Source organism: Peromyscus eremicus, chromosome 5 (assembly GCF_949786415.1).
Source record: "Peromyscus eremicus chromosome 5, PerEre_H2_v1, whole genome shotgun sequence".
In the NCBI taxonomy this organism is placed as follows: Eukaryota; Metazoa; Chordata; class Mammalia; order Rodentia; family Cricetidae; genus Peromyscus; species Peromyscus eremicus.
Window position 1 is genome coordinate 14,254,304 of NC_081420.1, and position 21,625 is coordinate 14,275,928.

At 47.4% G+C, this 21,625-nt stretch overlaps 1 protein-coding gene and 1 long non-coding RNA gene across 5 annotated transcripts in view; both read right to left on the reverse strand.

Moving 5' to 3' along the window:
• Ippk (inositol-pentakisphosphate 2-kinase) overlaps positions 1 to 16,671 on the reverse strand; it is a 65,143-nt gene extending 48,472 nt beyond the window's left edge. For all 4 annotated transcript variants that reach the window (XR_009379276.1, XM_059262966.1, XM_059262967.1 and 1 more), the window contains exons 1-6: positions 16,417 to 16,671; positions 6,723 to 6,770; positions 5,169 to 5,264; positions 3,739 to 3,805; positions 2,099 to 2,220; positions 942 to 1,031 (exon numbers count right to left, since the gene is read on the reverse strand). Coding sequence is in view for 3 of the 4 variants with exons in the window: in XM_059262966.1 (XP_059118949.1) it covers positions 942 to 1,031; positions 2,099 to 2,220; positions 3,739 to 3,805; positions 5,169 to 5,264; positions 6,723 to 6,770; positions 16,417 to 16,497 (504 nt within the window). In the remaining variant the exon portion in view is untranslated. The remainder of the gene's footprint in view (positions 1 to 941; positions 1,032 to 2,098; positions 2,221 to 3,738; positions 3,806 to 5,168; positions 5,265 to 6,722; positions 6,771 to 16,416) is intronic.
• A 961-nt stretch (positions 16,672 to 17,632) lies between these two features.
• LOC131910987 (uncharacterized) lies at positions 17,633 to 21,124 on the reverse strand. Its single transcript, XR_009379277.1, has 3 exons — positions 20,785 to 21,124; positions 20,272 to 20,479; positions 17,633 to 17,974 (listed from the first exon to the last, which is right to left on the reverse strand). It is a non-coding gene; the product is annotated as an uncharacterized LOC131910987 (long non-coding RNA).
• Between the last annotated feature and the right edge of the window lie 501 nt (positions 21,125 to 21,625).

Consider the following 21,625-nt stretch of genomic DNA (forward strand, 5'->3'; position numbering starts at 1 on the left):
AGGACCAATGCTTAGAGGGAAGGACAGTCACAAGCACTGAGAAAATCAGACACCTATCTATATGCAAAAGAATGAAACTGGACACGTATCCAACACCATGCACAAAAACTAACTCAAAATGGCTGAGATCTGAAATCCAGAATGAAAACTCTAGAAGAAAACAGGAAGGTTCCCACCACTGGCTTTGGCAGTGACTGCTTGGCTACAACATCAAGACACAAACAACACAAGAGAAAAAGAGACTAACTGGACTTAATTCAACACATTTATGTCTAAAAAGGCACTACCCACCAAGAAAAACAGAGAAGCACCTGCAGATCACTTCTCTCTAGGGCACTGACCAGCTGAGGACACAGAGCACTACAACTCGGCCCTAACAAACTTGACGTGGGAAAGGACGTCAAGGGAAAGAAAAGCTGCAGACAATGGATGGGAATGGAAAACCTTGTGTGAGGCTCAGGCTCAGAAAGCCAGGTAGCCCAGCCGTCCCATGCAGAGCCTCTCTAATCTATCCCTGCATACTTACATGGGAACTACAACTGAGAACAGAGCCACGAGAGGGGAAATGGAGCTTCCAGAGAGAAGGGGGAGGGGTGTAACAGCACGTGAGAACAGGGCTGTGGCTCAGGCGATAGGATGCTGGCCTAGCATGCACGAAACCCGCCACTTGATAGCCAGCCAGCATTGCATATACAGTTTGATCCTTAGATCTCACATGGAGGAAGGGGAGAACCAACTACAAGCTGTCCTCTGACCTCCACGCACACAAAAATAAACTATAAACAAAAAGATCAAAACTCTTAGAAAATAATAAAGTAAATATGAGTACTTGGGAGGGAAAAGAGGATTATCAACAATTCCTTGTAATCTTCTGAAACTCCCAGTGCTTCCCTCAGGCCCGACGCCACACTCTGCCCTCCTGCACCTGCCTCTGCTCTCACCTTGAGGTGCTGGTGCATGCAGTATCGGCACACCTTGTGTTTCAGCTCATGGGTAGCGTCATTCGAGAAAGGTATAAACCCACACTTTGGCTGTAAAATAAGAGAAAAAAATGTTTAGGGAGAAATCACATACTTCTCAACACATATGCATTAACTATGAGATAGAGAAGAACAAGTACCAGGTAGAAATGTCCCCAGAAATTGTGTTTTCAGCTTTCCTCATCACAGGATACAGCTCTCTGCCTCCAGAAGACAAAAGGACAGACTCTCTCACCGGGAGGACTGGTGGAGCTCTGCCTGGCTGACAGGAGCACAACACAGAGCAGCTCTGTACTCTCACTGGCAGGCTGGAAAGAGTGGAGATGGGCCCGGGGCTCTCAGCTCCAAGAAGCAGAACCATTGTTCCCACTGACACTATGTAGGGCCTGCGAGGCGCCCATCTGATAGTTGCTAGGCTTCCAGAACGTCATGCATCCCAGTTGCCTTCTAAACCTTGCCTGTTGTCAGCACACACAACCTGAGCTTAGTGTTCTGGATAATGTAACTGGAGAGACATAACGTCCAGCCCGCAAGGATCACAAGGCCCAAGTACTCGGGCCAAGGCATGCCTCAGGATCCTCACCTCTCAGAGGGAAGGAAGAGGAGAAGGAATGGTTCTGTGGGGTGGGGGAAGCCTTCTAGGGCACCTGGCCAACTACTCAACACAGGCAGCTGAAGTAAGGGAGTCTTGGTCCCAGATCCAGGACTTTGGGCCAGTACACAGGAATCTTTGAAGGGCTCACAGGCTTCTGTGACTCTTAGAAAGCCCTCCTGAACAGGAAGCAGTCTCTAGTCAAAAGGTACCCTAGATTTGGGTCTTTAATGCAGGAAGCAGGAAGCACATGGCCAAGACTGAGGTTTTGAGGTACACCTTTTTCAGAAGAGGACCCAACATGCTTCCTCCTGATGACCACTAACAACAGCTTTCCCAGTGCAGGTGTGTGGGGTATGTTTCCTCATTGTTAACAGCAGGAAAGTATGGAAAAGAAACACGTTGAACTCCTGAGAAAGGCTGAACACACACTCAAGGCAGAGCTAGGGAGACTCAGGGAGACTCACTGCCTGAGAACAACCTTTCCTTTACCTGTACTGTCAACCCTCCACAAATGAAAACTCACCTTAATCTCTACACACAGAATCGGCCGGTGCTCTGCAAAGTGGTAGGTCTGAAGTCTGGTTAAATTGGGAAGGCACATGGCATAACCACTGAGTGTGTCCAGGTCCTTGTCACAACGAGACTCTGGAAGACAGAACAAGAGTCACACCTGAGGGTCAAGGTAAGAGACAGACAGCCCTATAATACAAGAGTCCTGTAGGGGAGATTTCCAAGACAGGATAGCCTCAGGCAGGCAACAGGAAGTGATCAGGTCACATACTGCCATCCCTAAAGGAAGAAGAGCTGAGTTCATCAGCGGAAGTCAGCCCTGTCAAGCTCTAACCCTAGATATGGAGGCTTCCAGAGCTTCCCGGAGGCAATGCTCAGTGTATGCTGTCACATACAGTCACTGTAGGAGGGGATGTCTGGATTCTCCAGGACACCAACTCTACCTCTTCAATTGGCAGATTTCATCCTTACTCTCTCTCCCATGGTATAAATTGTAACCACGTAACTGAGGCCTAAGGTCCTTGTAGGCAATTTTTAACTCTGAACATGACCTTGGGGAGTTTTAAAACATGTAACAGAAATCAGAAGTGAGAAGAGTCTTGGATGGCCCCTAATTCCACCACTCTCTTTGGCCAGGAACAGGGAGAAGTGTACTATAGCCCCTTCCTTCCTTTCAATTCTTGATGCTTTTCCTAATTCTTGGTGCTCCCATGTCACCTCAACATGGCTCTGCTGGAACCAGGCCATCAGCACCTGGGGACCAGCTTCCCCTTCCAAAGAGCAGACTTAATCCAACAGCCATTATAAGGGCAGCAGAGTTCTTGTCACTGTAAAGTATCACGCTCTCTACTCTCAACTGTGTCTGAGATGAAATGGGGTGCGGAGCAGCAGCAGTTGAGTAGAACCCTGAAGCTGGCCTCTCTGTCCATCCTGTCATCTGTGAACAGGAACACCAGAGCCCAGTGCTATCCAGCACCCTCCACCTCCTGCTTGTGGCCCAGGCAGACCCCAGAGCACTATTTCATTTTCTGAATCAAATCAGGAAGGACTTTATTGTGGACAATTCCACAGCATTATTGCTTGGTCTATAAAGTCTATTGTGTCTATAAAGAGACATTTTCACATCCAACACATGGACTTTATATGTTTGATCAGTGACCATGAAAGAAAAAGCTTTAAACCTGTTCTTGCCAGCAAAGCCCACCGGCATGCACAAGAAAACAGGACATGCGGGTAGGGACTAAGCCTCTGGCCACAGAAACTGCTACAAAATGCCTGTACCTAACCTGGGGTGAACATTTCAAAGCCTTTTAAAATTACACACAAGCCAACCATGGTGGTGTATGCCTTTAATCACAGCACTTGGGAAGCGGAAGCCAGCCTGGTCTATACAGCAAGTTTCAGGGCTACCCTGGACCTGTCCAAAAATAAAAAAAAAAAAAATTACATTAAATTAAAAAAAAGCCGGGCGGTAGTGGAACACACCTTTAATCCCAGCACTCAGGAGGCAGAGCCAGGCTGATCTCTGTGAGTTCAAGGCCATTCTGGTCTACAGATCGACATCCAGGACAGGCACCAAAACTACACAAAGAAACTCTGTCTTGAAAAAAAAAAAAAAAAAAAAAAATAGCAAACACCATTCAACACCCTTACCTGGTCTTTCACACTGTATTTTTAAACACAGTTGTTTCACAAACTCTAAAGGCAGCTGAACAACTTCCTGTAAGAAAACACACAAAATGTACAGATTGCACAATGTCCTAAAGACTGTTAATGCTTCAGAACTATGCACGGTTAAACAGAGTTAAAATAGTGAATTTCACAGTATGTGTATTTTATCCCCAAAATACTATAGTTTAAAATTTTCAATGTGCCAGTTTGGCAGTAAGAGCTGATCTATTATTTTTCAGAACATGTAGAAGTTAAACAGAGGAAAACACATTTCAGTTTCCTAAAGGCAGCTGGCTCTCCTCACAGTCAGCCAGGATCCATGACGCCAGTGACTAGCCACACCAGCAATATCTCCCGTCATAGCCCCTTCTGATCCTGCAGTGTCTGTAGACACAGAGTAAGGGCCTCAGGACACCCTGGCCAGACGGTCACCAAGCTGCAGCTGCTGAGCAGCAGCCCGAGGTCTGACAGTACCGGGCTCACATGGCTGGTGCTCTCCCTCAGCTGTTCATTTGCGATTTACAATGCAAAGACAATCTGTGTCAATCCAAACCATGTTCCTCACTGTCATCCCTGCCCTGTGTTCTCAGGATGGCAGAATTGTGACTTCCAAAAAGTCCCAAAGTGACAAGGAAACCTGCCTAGGACAAAACTAGGATCTTGCCTCAGGGAAACCCGGCTGGCCTTCTTTATTCAGCCTCAACCAGAGACTGCCACTCACTCTAACACGCAAGGGCCAGAAGAGCGTATTTCCCAGCAGATGGTACCTCTGACAACCTTTCTCCAAGAAGACGTGAGGAGGTACAAACACTATTCAACGGACATATCCTGTAGAAAACTGCAGGAATCCTCCACACATCCCCAACACTAGACACTGGGGAGGACAGGCCACAGAGTCAGCAGGCAAGAAAAGAATGACAAACAGAGCAGACTTTCAAAGTCCCAAGCTCAGAAACAGGTCAGGTCAGACAGGCAGGCCAGGGGGTGTCCTCTATCTAGTCCCTCCCCACCACAGGTCAGGGGCAAAGATGGTACACCCAAACAAACAGGAGTATTAAGGGTTTTCAAAGCTTTTCTTCTAAGGCCCTCACTGAGTATCATCCACAGCAACTCACAACCATGCTCACACCCACAAGCCTCTTCCAGGAGGAGCCTCCAGGAATGGGCCCACATTGTTCCTTAACCCACAGGAATACAGGGCAAAGCTCCCTTCAGGTTCAAGGATAACATATCAAGTCCTCACTGGAGAACTTCACCGTGCAGGAGCCTCTGGGCAGGGCTGACTGATTGCCATATGGCACAGCAGGTGGGAAAAGCTTGAAGATTCTTAGTGCACAAGGGCTATCCTTGAGATGTGAGTATTGTCAGCACAGAACTGGATGTAAATCGAAATGTGGATAAGTCACACTTACCCCACAATGAACATAGTTCTCCCCCAGAAAGTCTTTCATGACATTTTTGCCGAAGTCCACGATGTTCTGCAGATGCTGAAGTATCTCTTCTGAGGTCTGGAAGAGACAAGCACAGGATAGTGTCTGGATGGAACTCCAAGCAGGGCCCCTAACACTGCTCCCTCCCAGGAGCCCAGCCCAGGATAGACTAAGCTGCCATCCCACGTATACACTAAGTACTGTGCACCCCACAAACCTCTGGAGAACTCACCACCCATACGCAGCAATGCTCTGCACAAGGTATGTGCAGACATCCCATAGCTCCTACAACTGGATCTTGTCAGAACTTAGCCTGACAGAAACACCCAGAACACACCCAGTGGCCCTCTACAGCTATGTCACAGCTCCTGATAAAAATCCCTCTGGGGACAGAAGGGTAACCACGTGAATCCCCACCAAGAAGACACTGCCCAGGAAGGCCTAACAGGTCATCCACTGAGGTGGGGTGCCTGCACACTACAGCCATTGCACAAGGACAAGCGGGACAGAAGAGGCTGCAGCCACCCCAAGACACATCTGACAGAAACAGAACACCTTGAGTCATTTCTCTTCAGCAGCTGAGGTAGAAGCCAAAGGATGTTTAGACCCCACCTATTCCCTCCGCCTGCTTAACCCACCTTTGGCTCTCATTCCTGCCCCATTAAAGACAGCATTCCTGCGTGCTCCCAGGAGACAAGCCTTGAGGGCCTCTATCATGTCTACCACCAATGTCCCATAGCTCCCATGACCTCTGCCCTCAGATCCTGACACACTGTCCCCCAGACGCTCTAATGAGACACTGAATCATCAATCCTGTACACCGGACACAACCTCCTCACCTTCCCCCACTACGGAGCCAGGTGAGCCCTATGTGACTCACAGACAGCTGGCCATGTACAAAACAAGATGGGCCAAGTGTCTCAGCCTCCCTCACAGAGAGTGCTGGAACAAAAGGAGCAGATAAGAAGCTGTGGCCATCGGAGCCTCCAATACTCAGTATCTACCTGAGATTTACCAGGAAGCAGCAGTAGCTCAACTCGGGTAGACAAGGGGGCAGGCAAGCCTTCATGGAGGGTCCACATGCTGTGCTTGGATGACTCTGCCAACACAACCTACTGCTCTACCTGAACTTGCCCACTGTGACTTTAGCAGAACAGATTGTCTACCCAGTGTGACACACTGTATTTTCTTACACACAGTTCTGCTGAGGCAACCAAGGAACTCATCAAGATCAAGTCGAAATCTGGGATCCTCTGAGCAGGGCCCACAGGCTACACCAGGGCTCATGCAGACAGACCTACCATAGAGTGACACGCAGTGACTCAGAGGGCCTGTTAGGTCTCATACATCAGGAATAAGGGCCCACTACTTCCCATATTGAATGATTATTTCATACTTAAATTTCTACAATTAGCATTAATATTTTTGCACTGGAGGGCTTAGGATATAGGATACACCCTAGAGGTAGAGCACTTTTCTGTCCTAGGCAAAGGTAAGTAAAGACTGTGATGACTGTAGTCAGCCTACCAATCTTACCTTCTTCTTATTTGGAGGAAACTTCAGAAAACGCAGAACTACACAGCGCTGTTGGAAAATAAAACAAAACATGATCAGTACTGGTCCAACACTCAGGTATAAGAGTCAGCAGTTGTGGGGAAAGGGCAGCATGGAGAAACCCAGTTGGGGTCACTTTCAGAAAGCTTGCACCACAAGGCAGCCAGCAAAGTCTGTGGCCTTTGGCCCAGCCCACTCACTCCTCGATATTTATCTTAAAGAAATAAGGAAGTCACCAGTCATTATCCAGGGGCTAGTGAGATGGTTCAGAGGTTAAGAGCACTGGCTATTCTTCCGGTGGTCCTGGATCTGAGTCCGATCTGAGTCCCAGCACCACTTATACACACGGTGCACAGACATGCCAGAAAAAAACTATGAGGTAGGGGACTCACTGGGGTAATATATGCCCAGGTACCAGTGTAGGGGCCCTCAGAGGGCACTGAATCCCCTAGAACTGGAGTATAGGCAGTTTGTGAGCTGCCCAAAGTTAAGTGCAGGCAGCTGAACTCAGGTCCTCTGGAGGAGCAGTATATGTTCTTAACCTGTGAGCCATTTCTCCAGCCCTCTTGCTTTTCTCACTATATAGCCCAGGCTGGCTTCAAATTCATCACCTCTCAAGCACTGGGATCATAGATGTGTGCCACCAAGCCCAACACAATTTTACATCCATCAAATCACAATTTCTAGCAAGATCCTGTTTCAAAATAAACGAAAGTTGTTTTTGTTTTTTAAAGCACAAATTGTTAAATGAAGTGTGCATACGATCTCTTTGGATGAAGAACTCTCGAGGAACGCTCATGACAAGTTCAACAGCATTTCCAGGTTACAACAACACAGTTTGGGTTTGGGATTTGGGTTTTTTTGTCTTCTGTTTTTGAAGCAGTCTCATTTCAGAACACAGTATATAACCCAGGCTGGCCTCACGGTATGCCTCCTGTCTCAGCCTCCCAAAGCTGGGATTGAGTTCCCAGCCAGCCTGGACTGCATAGCAAGAACCTATTTCAAATACATACAAAAATGCATACACCCAAGCTGGGTGTGGTGACATGCACGTAATACCAGCAGTAGGAAAGCAAGCACTTCCACGACGTCCACGCTGACCCAGGTTACATACAGCATGAAACCCTGTCTTAAAAATGGCTTTTAAAATGGGGGTTGGAAAGATGGCTCAGAGGTTAAGAGTGCATACTGCTTTTGCAAAGGACCCAGGTTTAATTCCCAGCACCCACATGGCAGCTAACAACCATCTATAACTACAGTTCCAGGGGATCTAATAACCTATTCAGACTTCTCAAGGCCTCAGGCATGTATGTGGTACAAAGACATACATGCAAGCAAAATACCCACACACACAGAGAATATAAATAAGTCTCTAACAAAGTTTTTTGTAAAAACACAGTATTTGTGGGTTACCTAAGAAGCAACAAAGGCCCTGTGGAGACCCCCAAACACTACTCCTCTTATGCTGGTTGGGACCTCTCAGCCCCCAAGTCCATCTTATTTAATTTAAATATTTTTTTAATAAATTCTGTTTTTAATTAAAATATAATTTTAATTTATTAATTAAAATATAATTTCTCCCTTTCCTCCCTCCAACCCCTCTCACACACTCTGCCTCTCCTTCTTAATATCACTGAGAAGGCCTCAGCAATTCATTTTTTTTAAGGGTCTACATTGCCCAGATTAGGGTTAGCCTTGTACTCCTGGGCTCAAGTTATCCTCCTGCCTCAGCCATCTAAGTAGCTGGGACTATGTGAGAACTACAGGCATGCATCACCAAACACAACCTCTCCAACCCCTCTTACTGAGTTCCCATTGCCAACTGGTGCCTTGCATTGGATACACTGCTAATCAGCTGTAGAGCTGAATGCCAATCCTGGCCTGCAGAGCTGGGACCCAAGCATACAAGCTAGAATTGTTCCCTCCTCATATTCAAAGCAGGCATCACCAATTAACCTTGGGAATCATTGGGTTAATGATCCCTTTAACAGAAGTAAAATTTCATCTAAATTTTAAAAAAAGAAGTAGGTCTGCAGAAAAGCTAATTATAATCAACTTCTAGAAACTCTCTTCTAAAAGTTGATTTTTCTCCTCACCTGGGTACAACAGTGCTGTTCTGCTCAAGAACCTGTCTGATTATAGCCATCCAACAATTAAGACAATGTATGTCAATGACAGGAATGAGTATGTTTTCCACAGAAAGCCTGGCCATGCTTGAACATCAACACAGGACACACTGATGCCTCCTGCCCTGCCCTACATGTAGGGAACCTTACTCCCACATAGGGAGCCCTCAGGAGCCATGTTTGTTCTCTCAGAGCTCTACTGCAACCAGAGGAAAGCAGGGTCTTTCTCCACTTCCCAGGGAACTAATAAGCTGCACAACAGAATTTTTTAGCCAGACAGGCCCACCCAGGAAGGGTGGTGCTAGGCAAGTCACTTGAGCCTTTCTATCACAGGAACTGCCCACTGGAACCTCAGACAAACCATTCAGAGGGCCTGTGCACACAAATGCCAACAATAGGAACTCATTGACTCCACACCTGGCAGCATCTTATTATTAATATGAGTGTACATTTCCAAAGTTCCTGCCACTGTGTTCCTGATAAACACAAGACAGCTGGCCTATTTACAAATGGAAACTATACATTTCCTTTGCATTATTAGCACACACACACACACAAACAAAAAACATGAGCATCAACATAAATTAATTCAGAAAGCAAGTCTCTAGCCTACCAAGAAAAAAAAAGTTAATATACCCGGGCAAGGTGGCTTATACCTACAGTCCCAGTACTTGGAAGACAGAAGGACAGCAGCCTGGTCCACAGAGTCAGTTCTACTCCAGCCTAGATTACAAAGAGACTAAAAGCCCCTTTGGTCCCAGTAACAGGAGACAGAAGCAAGCAGATCTCTGTGAGTCCAAGGTCAGCCTGGTCTACAGCCTGGTCTACAGAGTGAGTTCTAGGCTATTCAGGGCTACATAATGAGACCATGGAGGGGTGGGGGTGAAGAAAGTTACTAGGAAGAAAATATTGTAGGCTCACTATTCCCCCAGCACTTACTAACATCAACATTATCACTACTGCAAACAGCACATGCAGAGCACCAGAGTATACTCCCAGACTACAAACTCCCCACCACCTCTCCCTTTGAGGTGGGCCACACGAACCCTAAAATATAAAATGTGGAAAGCCCAGACATTAAGATCTTGGCCGTTAAGGTCAAAGTCATGTGCATTGGAACACTGTTTGGAGACAGGCCTGAATCATAGGGGCATCTCCACATCCCATTTCCAGTTGTCCAGCTCCATGTGGCTGCTGAGTTGTCAACTAAGGGGTTGGGGGTGCTGGCTAGTCCCAGGCAAACAGTATGGACACAAGCCTTGTGAGGCCTAAGCAGCAAAGCCCATAGTGGCCCACTGGTTCTCTATTACTGGACCATCCCTCCACAAGGTGTCCTCGACCATCATATCCATGTGAAGTAGCTCAGTCTTTCTATCAACCACAGGAAGTCTCTCCTTTCCCATCAGGTAGCTCAAACCATGACCAACGAAGAAAAATCTCAATGCAGTGACGGATGCATTTCAAGGAAAACTGTTTTGTCCACCCACACATTCATCATCCACAAACTCCCCCAGGAGAACTGTCATCAGCTTTAAAGGTCAGTTAGTATCAGCACTCAGACACATTCAGCTCACCAGGGCCAAGCAACCTTCCTAAAGGGCCTCCCCTGGCTGAGGTGGGTGGTTATGGGAAGTGAAGAGTAGAGGCCACCAGGGGAGTGTCCAGTGACAATATAAAACAAGTGAAAAGTCCCATTACAGCTCCCATTAGCAAGAACAGAGTAAAAGAGGTGTCATTGGCCAAAGGAGGCTAAAATAGATGCTGCGGAGGATTTCCTGCCACCAACAAAGGCATGTAACTAGGGATGAATTGGAGGCAAGAACATCAGAGTGTTCAGAAATCATGTTGTAAGTGTGGAGCCATTGGGTGTTGCCACTTTCTTCTACTATTCTGTATTTTTTCTACTACTCTGTATTTTTCTGGGAGGCAAAAGAAACAACCACTGAATAATAGAAATAAAAGGCCACACAGAACCTTCTAAAATGAAACTCAAAGAAATGCTTGCTTGCTCGCTTTTTTCTCTTTCTTTATGGTTTTTTGAGACAGGGTTTCTCTGTGTAGCTCTGGCTGTCCTGGATCTCACTGGATCTGCCTGGAGTGCTGGGACTAAAGGCGTATGCCACCACTAGCTTTCTAGCACCGTGACAAAGCATCTGGGGAAAAAAAAAAAAAGCTTAAGAGGAGGAAATGTGGAGTTGGAGAGATGGCTCTGCAGCTAAGAGCACTGGCTGCTCTTCCAAAGGACCTGGGTTCGGTTCCCAGCACCCACAGGGTGGCTAACAACTATATGGAACCCTAGTTCCAGGGGACCTGAGTCCCTCTTCTGGCCTCTGTTGGCATTGCAAACACATGGTGAACAGACATACATGCAGCCAAAACAGCATACAAATAAAAATAAATAGAAAAAAGAAAATAATAAAATAATAATAGTAATAATACATAATAATAAAACAGCATACAAATAAAAAATAAATAGAATAAAGAAAAGACTTGTTTTGGCTCATGGCTTCAGAGGTTTACATCCCTGGCTGTTTAACCCACTGCTTTGAGCCTGTAGTGAGGTAGAGTATCACGATGGAAGTGCATGGCAGAGGAAAGCTATTCCCTAACTTTAGCCAGAAGAGAAAGCAAGAATTTGAAAAGGCTGGGGCCCCAATACCCTCCCTCTTCAAAGCTAAGGATCAAATGACCTAGCTTCCTTCAACTAGGTCTTGCCTCCAACAGCACTGTCAGCTGGAGACCAAGACTTCAACATGGCCTTTGAGGGTCAGTGAAGATCCAAACCATAATGGGGAGAGAGACTGGGGGGACAATTAAAGCCCTTCAGTGAAGATAAGCTATCCTACCACCTACAGGGTACTCTCAGGGTAGAAAGAACCACTATGTCAGATGTCCCAGGGACCACTGTCCTCTGACAAGGTGGTGAGGAATAACTCAGGAAAGGATCCATGAAAGATCCCAGGAAGCCGAGATCACTGGCAAGGGAAGGGATACAAAAGAGCATCACCCCTCAGGATATGGCCCCAGGTTCCAGAAACAGCCTTCTAATGAGACCCTCCAAACTGTAAGGATGACTTCCAGGTGGAAGCCACCATATGTCCCAAATGTGACTCCTGAAACCAATTTCCACACAGACTCTCAACCTATAAGGAAACCATCCATGGTCTACTAGTTACCAGAGGCACAAAATGACAAACCACTGACCCCTGTGACAACCAAATACACATCCTCACAACCTGTTAAGCAGGGCGGTGGTGGCGCACGCCTTTAATCCCAGCACTCGGGAGGCAGAGGCAGGCGGATCTCTGTGAGTTTGAGGCCAGCCTGGTCTACTGAGCGAGATCCAGGAAAGGCGCAAAGCTACACAGAGAAACCCTGTCTTGGAAAAACCAAAAAAAAAAAAAAAAAAAAAAAAAAAAAAAAAAAACCTGTTAAGCAGGGGGCTGAGGTGTTCACAACAGCACCCTTAGCCTCAATGACAGCTAAGAGCCTCGGAGAGAATAGGCAGACCCCCAAAGGAGAAAGAAAGCCATGGCATCAGCAGCAGTAAGCACTGGTTCCTTGTCCATCCTCCTTCCTACCCTTTGGTAGCTCTAGCTCAACCTCCCAGCCATCCACCCAGGGTGAAGAGGACAGAGGTGTGAACCACAGGGGGAGGTCACAAAGTGAAAGAATGTATACATTGATGTCATCCTGGGAGCCCAAGAGGAGCTATGGAGACAGGACAGGCCAGCTCGGTGACCCCTAATGGGTAGTGGTTCCAACAATACGTAAAAAGGAGTCAAGACTCACAGAAGCCACAGGTGGTATCAGAGAAATACAAGCAAATATCAGAGCCCCTTGAACCACCCACCCAGACTGTGATGATGATGAGGGTGGGCCAGCACAGAACAGCCTTGTTCTGTAAACACACAAAAGCCTCCTGCATTGCTGCTTTCTGAAGACAGAGATCGCTACTGAGAACTGAACTCTGACTGAATTTTGACCAAGCAGGAAGGAGTCAGGGAGGGAGAAAGGTCACCTCTGAAAATGTAAATGTAGAAAAACAAACACATCCTTATACTAGCAAGGCAACACGAGGCTAACCATCATCCAAGGGAATATGGAAATAAATTCTAACCTAGCAACACCAGATTAAGGAATAAAGAGTGAGCATGCAATGAGACAGGATGTGACCAGACCAAACCACCAAGAAAGAAACACTCAACAGCATCAATCTGAAAGACCACCACTGAACATCTCAAGTGTACGACATGTCATTTCTTTAAGAGATGTCAGTGACAAGAAAAAGTTCAAACTCTTTCAACCAGTTCTAGGTGAATAGTGAAGATGGACCCAGCCAGGATCTGGGTAAACACGTGATTGGAAAAACAGAAATATCAGCTGTGCTTTAGCATGTCTACAAAGGAGGAGAATTCCTCCAGCACTGAAGGGGATGGTCTACCTAGCTATCATAAATAACCCTGTGATGGACATCTTCATGAATAATACCTATTTTCACTTCCAATATTTTCTTATCAACCACATGAGAACAGAAATTAGATCCCAAACTACAAACTTTAAAAAACGTCCTTGTTCGTCCTGATTTTTGTCTTTTTCACATGTTGTTGGGGTTGCCTCCCCTTGGACTCCTCAGGATCTCATCAATGGGTGGTACATTCACTTTGTGACCTACACTATGGTTCACGTCTGCATCCTTTTCAACCCTGGGATAGTTTTGATGCTGGGTACTAAACTCAGGGCATCAAACATGCTAAGTGCACATTCTAACACTAAGCGACACCCACAGCTCCTTTTTCCGGATTATAATATATAGTTAATGAATATATAATTAATGTAAAAAGTTTCAGATTCTTTTTTTTTTTTTTTTTTGAGACAGACTCTCACTATGTAGCTCTGGCTAGCCTGGAACTGACTAGATAGACCAAGCTAGCCCCAAACTCACAGAGATCTCCCTATCTCTGGCTTTCACAGTGCAGAAAATATTTTTTAAAACAAAAAGAGGAGCCAAGTCTGGCAGCCTTTAATCCCAGTTCCTAAGGAGGAGGAGAAAGATGGCTTGAGTCGATGAGTTTGAGGTCAGCCAGGGTAACACAGTGACCCATTCTCAATCAAGCAATCAAGTGATACTAATGTAAGTGGCTAACTACTTGCAATATTTTGATGTATTTTCTTTCAGTCACGTGTAATTACACTCACACTACCTGTCTGTAATTTCCTTTTTCCAGTTAACATTAGTAACATTTACCCACATTAAATGGGTATTAGCCTACTTTATCTAATCCATCCACTATAAAATAACCATCTAAACTGTTTATATTGTAAAACATAAATCCTAACACATAAGACTGAAAGAGAACCTGTGAAGTGACCCCACAGTTTGTCGTTCACACCTAAAAGGTCCAGACACTATACAGTCATAGAAACGATCTGAGGCTCTCCAGAGTCTCTGAAAGGGTTTAAAACCAGACCAACTTGCAATGAGCAGTTCTCTTCAAGCTTTGATAAATGTTCTTTCTGAGCAGACTAGTTAAGTAATAAGTCTTTCATGTTACCTCTGTCAGCAAGAAGAAAAAACGACAGCTCTTCATAGTAGTAGGAGTGGGCATTGATTCCCCTGCACCTCATGGCCAACACAGCCCAAAGGCTAGGTGCCCTGGACAACTAAGAGACTGGATGACAAACGAAATGTAAAGTAACCTCACAGATTCTGAGCCAAAACCAACAAGTGGGAGGTAAAGGCAGCAAAAACAGCTGCCTTAGGAGAGCTAAGCTGTGGTGGCCTTGAGGGAGGCCACAGGCATCACTGACTGAAATGGCTAGTAGCACAAGAGTCATGCCCTCAGGCTGCCTGGAGAAAAACCTGTGCTAAGATGCAGCACGTCCTGGCAGGATCCATGCCTGTGGCTGCAGACAGGACAGTGACCAGCTGCTGACAGCCTGGCAAGTGTATCAGAAGTCTGTCTGCACCGGGTACTGTACCTGGGAATGGATACACTAAAGAGGTGTTGGGATGAGATGTAACTCAGAGTGACAAGCAACAGTGGACCTTTATCCCTGAGAGTAGAGGGCCTAGGGAACCCGACACAGCTCACCTGTGAACTGGCTGGCTATTCACCGTCCTGTCTACCCAAGCATCCCTATCTACTCCTGCAGCCCTTGCTAAGCTCCTCCGCCCCAAGACCTGTACACCACAGAGGCTCCTTTTCTCTCATTCCTTGTTTGCACACGGCAGAACAGCACATTTTCTTTCAGAGCTGCTGGCCAGTGACAGTGCAGATGTCCCCACCGGCATACCCAGCTCCTGCAGGATGGGACTAAGGATAGCTGTGCACACATACTACAGAGGAGGAAGAGCTCTATAAGAGCTTTTCAACTCAGGGGTTGATGCTAGCTCAGAAAAAGTGGCCATGGCTGGAGAGACTTGGACTGGATGAGGCAGGCCTGGGAGGCTGAGCAGAGACTCGAAGTTCACTGGTTCTCAAAGGGGAAGGAGGGCTACAGACATGCCCAGTACCCAAAGGAGCAGAGAGCCTCTCCATCCCACCTAAAAACATCCGTTCTCCTTGGCCACAAAAGGCGCTGAAAAAACTGCCTTTCGGGCTTTCTCCTCTTTGGTCCACAGTCTCAACAAACACACCAGTAGGGCAGATGTCAGCTAGACTCAAGGCCCAAGCTCTTGGCTACCCACTACACTAGGCGGCTCAACACTCAGTAAGGTCGGTACAATCTTAACTTCATGAAAACAAAATGCAAGCTATTCCTAGCTTCACGTTCCTAATGCAGCCTACTGCTCCTCTGCCAGTGGTAGGCTGGGAATCACCCCAGCTCCCTGTGCTATTAACCTTCTCACATGACACCTCCTGCCTTCTACTCCCCCGGCCCACCACATTCCTGCTAGATTGTATCAGACAGCAAGACGTCAGAGAACCTGGGCCTGCACACAAATCCATACGCTTCTCTTCCTAAATTCGCCCCCTTGGAAATCACTACATCTTCTGAAACTCTCTTCCTAAATTCGCCCCCTTGGAAATCACTACGTCTTCTGAAACTCCCTTTCAAGTTGAACGAAGGAGAAACCGTTTAAAGTTATGATCTGGATGCGAACCTGCGGTAGCACCCGTTCCTAACAGCAGCTCCGTGGTCTCCGGAGGCTGAACTCCGGGCTGAGCGTGACAGCACTTGGTACTTTGGTCAGTGCTGCCCAAGCCCTGATCCAGTCTCGGCCTCTGGCCCACCGTGGCCTGGCAGTAAGATGATCATCCCAGGGAGGCTGCACAGCGTGGGGCCACGCGGCACCCACAGGGTGTGGGAAAGAGTACTGAGGGGACAGAGAAACGAGAAGGGACACTAGGAGGAAAGGGGGCCAACGGAGATAGGGGTGCCGGGATGAGCACGGAGCTGAGGAGGATACTGGGAGGGAGGGGTACCAGGGAACCACCTGAGCGGAAGCTGGAGGAGGAGTCACGACCCAAGCTAGAAGGTAGTAGGCACAGGGCTGCCAGAGCCGTCGGTGAGGCCCGGAGCCGCGCTGCCCGCCAGTCGCTCACCTGCGCGTGGGCCACCACAAGGCTCTTGTTGCCTTCGCCGTGGTAACCCCATTCATTCTCGTCCATCTTCCCCTCTTCCATGCCCCGGCGCCCTGGAACTTCGCGGGCCGGGACACGGGGACGAGAGCAGGGGGCCGCCCGCCTCGCTGGGCTCCAGCCGCAGCCGTCTGAAGAAAAAGCGCCTGTCAGCTGCCGCCTGCGCTCTAAGCCGCGGCTACTTGCAAGCAAGGAGCGCCGGAAGCCACGCCCCCAGAGGCCGCCATTCCCCGACCGGGCAACTTCCGGGTCCCGCCCACCTTACCGTCGACATTCGGGGCGGTCTGTGAGCTTAGGGGCCATCTTATGTGCTGGCAGAGTGACTCACTTCCGAAACGCAGACTTGGGAACCGGAAGGGAGGTTTCCGGATCTGGTACCGGACGTTGAGGCGGGAGGCTGCCTGTCACCCGGGATCCAATGTACTCAGCATCGCGTGGTCGTATGGCCGCGACTGCATCTTCGTGGGCTATAGAAAGGCGCTGGGCGACTCTGAGCCTCCGCTGTCACGTCTGTAGAATGGGGTGGGATTAACTGCACCCTCACTGGCTCTCCCAGAGGCAGAGAGGGACATCAGGTGGTGGCCACAGTTCACGACGGGAAACGTGGCGAGGCGAGGGGACCTCACCGTGGCGCTTTTGCCCCCGGGACATCCAGAAATGCAGATGGGGCAGTAGAGGCCATCGCGCGGAGAGCAACGGCCTCAATTTATCCTTTGATGCGAGGAAGAATGACGCTGCCTGGTAGAGCTGCCTTGAGGATATGAGGACCTTGTTATGCTCTTAAAAATGATTTAGGACTGCTCGCCTCTAATCTCATCATTCAGGATGTGGAGGCAAAAGGATCTCTGTGAGTTCGAAACCAACCAGGGTTAGATAGTGAGATCCTGTCTCAAACATAATTTTCACACTTGTGTTAAGATGGTTACAGTACTGAATATTGCGTTAGCTGGTGTATGTGAAGAAAATCAAGCTTAATGCAGATATATGGTTGTTGGATTAACTTTTCCAAGGGAGACTGGGCAAATAACTGTTCACTCTAGATAGGGCACCAACAACAGACCACAGAAGTGACCGTACCCTTGATGAACCAATGAATTTACAAGGGGTGCTTAGAGAAGCATGGGGTGAGTGTAACTTACATTAGTGTGGATGACCTCAAAACAGCTGTGCCACAGAAAAGTCCCATCCTAACATAGATTTATTCCTCTTCTAAAAACTAAATGGATTTCTCCTTCAGTTAGTCTACTTCCTTAGATATTCCTGAAAGCCCATGCAGCTGAGGCTGTTTTAAGAAGGTAAAGGCCATGTGTTGTTCTGAAGATGGGTACACGGCACTTCAGTCTTCCTCGGGCGCTCTTTCCACCCCCTCTTCTGCTGCTGTATTCTCTGAGCATTGGGAGATGACAGAGATGCTTGGTCATTGTCTTCCACTGTGGCTGAGTACCAGACCACCATGTCATAGCAACAGCCACTTTATTCTCTGCAATTTGATGGGCTATGAGTCTTCTCAGTAACTTACCCACTGGAAGAAAAGACAAGAAAAGAGAAGGATCCTCTCTACAACTGATGCTGACAGCCCAGTCATCTATAGGCATAAACATAAATGTTAGCAGACTGTCTGACAGGCACGTACCCATTTAACTTATTTTTGAAATTACAGAAGTAACTGCCACACTAGGACCCTATGACCTCCCCAGGTAAAGGCTTTTATCTTACAGTTCCAACATGAGTCTCTTCCTGCAGAGCAGTTCTTAAAGACAATCAGACATTAGTTGTACCATTATTGTACCAGGGGCACATCTATCTGGCACACAGGTGACATTAACACTGGTGTCCATAGATAAGTAGGACCATTTGTGACAATTCTCCCCTAGCAGCCTACATAACACCTGGTGCGTCCAAACATCAGTCTGCAAGAAGGGAGCTTTCAGCTCAATCCATTTGAATTATGCATGTCCTGCAATCAGCATGTAACATCTTCAGCAATAGCATTGTACCGTCTAGTTCCCATGTGCAACCAACAGCAGTGGCAACAGCTGCATTGTTCTGGGATGCCAGGGACCACCCTGGCCAACAATCAAAGGAAAATAACCCACCCCTGACACTGAGATTTTCATTCAGTAACCTTACAATTTCTGGGAGTGTCCTTTTCCCTCCATAATGGCTACCTTCCTTCAAAGATCTTTGTTTAAAGCTTACAGATACAGGCTGTTGTAGGATTTTCTTTTTCTTTCTTCTTCTTTTTTTTTTTTTTTAAGCTGAGGCTCAAACCCAGGGCCTCGCACTTGCTAGGGAAGCGCTCTACCACTGAGCTAAATCCCCAACCCATAGGATTTTCTTAATCACTTTACTGGGTATCATCTGCATGACATCCAACCATAAAACTCAGAACTTCACAGCTGTGCATGGTCCTTGCACTTTGTGCAGGATAACTTCCCACTCTTGCTCTTTAAATGCGCTTGCCTGCACTCCAGATGCTTTTCTAAGTCTGTAAGATATTCAGAGGCTAGAATTATAAAGTCCTTTTACAGATGGTGGGCAGATCTCTGAAGACCCACCAACAAAGTGTCAACTGTCTTAAGACAAAAAAAAGTTAGGGGCTCAGGATGTAGCTCAGTTGGTGGAGAAGTCTGGCATGCACAATCTAGCACCACAAAAACCAGACTTGGTAGTACACTCCTGTAATTCCAGCACTCAGAAGGGGGAGGCAGAATGATCAAAAGTTCAAGGTCATTCCTGGCTACTTAGAGACCATACTGGGACCCATGAGATCATATCTCTAAACCAAAAAAAGTTAGCAAGCAAGGTCCAAAACACCATGAAAAGATCCCAAACATCTGTAGCAACACTTTTTTCAAAAGAGCAACATTGGACACAATGATGTGGGTGGGAGGGGACGACCTATTTAGCTCCCTGTCATCTAGTGTTTATCTACAAGCCATCCCATTTCCTCATCCTGGGGTGCTACCAAAGGGCCACTGTACATTTTCCCACACCTAGGAGCTCAGTGGGCCTGGCTCACACTAATTGCCTTGGTCTGATGCCAAGGAGGAGTGTGGCTATACCTCATCTGCCATGCCCACCAACTCCCTGGGTCTGACAGGCTCTGGGCAGAGTGGAGGCTGCTGCCTCTTCATTATCCACACCTGGCTATTGAAAGGGCCTGGCTGGGCAATCAATCTCCACCCCCACAGCACTTTCTTGCAGGAAAGAAATAAACATAGCACACACTGAGGGGCTAATTGTCAGTGCTGGGTCAAGCTTAATCCTTTTCTCCTGTATTGCTCTCATTTACGCCTTCCATAACCCGTTTGTGAACTACTGCTCAGACGTAAAAGCCTTCAGAGACACAAGCACTGAATTTAGCTGTCTCTTTTTGCCCTAGAAACTCTATCTCAACACAAACCTTCCCACACTTGCTTTTGAGTGACCTGTTTTTTTTTCCGTTTTTTCATTTCTTCTTGATTGTTTCTATTTTGTGAACCCAGTTTATATGACAGTATAAACCATTCAGATCTGCCAGAGCCCCTCCTACCTCATAATGATCATGATGTATCCTAGGGTTATACCAGTCCCAAGGCCCCTGCTGAATTACCTTCCTTAAGCTCTCTGGTGAACATGGGCCCCAATACCACCTCTGTCCTGTCCAGTCCCCCTCAGTATCCTTTCTACTACATCTCCACATGCAAATCATGATTCAGTTCTTCCCACTGGGCTCCATCCAACTTTTGGGTTCCAGAAGGTTTGGTTGACAGTCTCTTTTCCGTCCATCCCCCAGCTGTAAGAAATGGCAAACCATCCTCTCCTTTGTGTACCTACCAGATCGAGGCTCACGAAATGATGTCTTTTTGTCACTGTTAGTTCTTCAAGCAGACAAGTTTTCTGGGCAGAGAGCTGGGCCTCAGTTGCATGCAAGGGCAATACAGCTTCACCATGGTCCTCTTATAAAACATGCCATACATGCTACTTTCAGGATCTGCAATGGATTCCCTTTTGCCAGTCACTTCTCAGATCTCCCTATACAGCCCTGTTGGACCACATGTCAAGAATGAATGCCACCCCATAAGACATTTGGGAAGATGGCACCACCAGAATTTGCTCCATGAATTTTCCCTCAGGGCCGACAGCTCAGCCTCCTTTGCATGTCTTCTCAGTCACAGCAGGAACAATGCAAATGCAGCCGCAACAAGGAGGCATGCTGCCCTACCCCTCACGGAGGAGAGCCACTGCAGGACTTGCCCCTGGGACAAGTGCCACCTCAAACAGCTTAGCTTCCATTGTGTGTTGTGCCACCCTCCGAAAGGACCCTGCAGCTGCTCCTCCAAAACTCACCCTCAGTTTTGTCCTGTCTCTCTGTCTCGATACCACGTGCTGCCTTAGTTTTTCTGAGGAAGACAAGAACATCCATTCATCCCAGATAGGACAGTAGCAACTGACCAAAGGACATACCCATCTAGTCCAGTGGCTTTACTGGACTTATGGGAGCATGGACAACTCCCAAACAGATGCCCACTGGGAAGTCCCACCCTGGCATGGCTAATGGCTCCTGAAAGCTGCACAGATGGATCCCCCCGCACCCCCCACTTCAGTTAACCTTCTGTCCCATATACTCCCCAGACTGTGTCTATCTAGGGCAGAATTATAACTGGGAGTGTGGTATGCAGGAGGGAGTGGCTATAATCAGAGGTGAGAATCTAATGATCCTTCTCCACACTCTACCCATGTGTGTGAATGTCAACAAGCCCAGGCTTCTTACTGTCTCATGCAGGTAGTCAAACTTTTCTGATTAAGGTGCAAACACCCATGTTATATCAGGAGGGCTGCATTTCACAACATGGATTCATAAAAAGAAACCCCTGAGAATGGCTGGTCCAGGCACCGTTGTTGGCCAGACTCGGGTTGAGAGCAGTGAAAAGAGGTCAGTGAGTCAGGAAAATGAGGTGACTTGGAGCATCTTTTTCTAGGATACTAGGACCCCCACCCGACCCCAGGGAAGGTGGTGGGAGGTTGTTTAGTTGAGAAATGGAGGTAGAAAGAGCCACTCCAGAGAAGAGACAAGCACAGGACAGTGAGAAGACAGCTCCCAGAATGTAGGTTGTCCCATACCCCTAGAAGACTGGGGACCCTGAACATGACTGAGTTCCCAACTCCCTGTGAAAAGAGCATTGTGTGC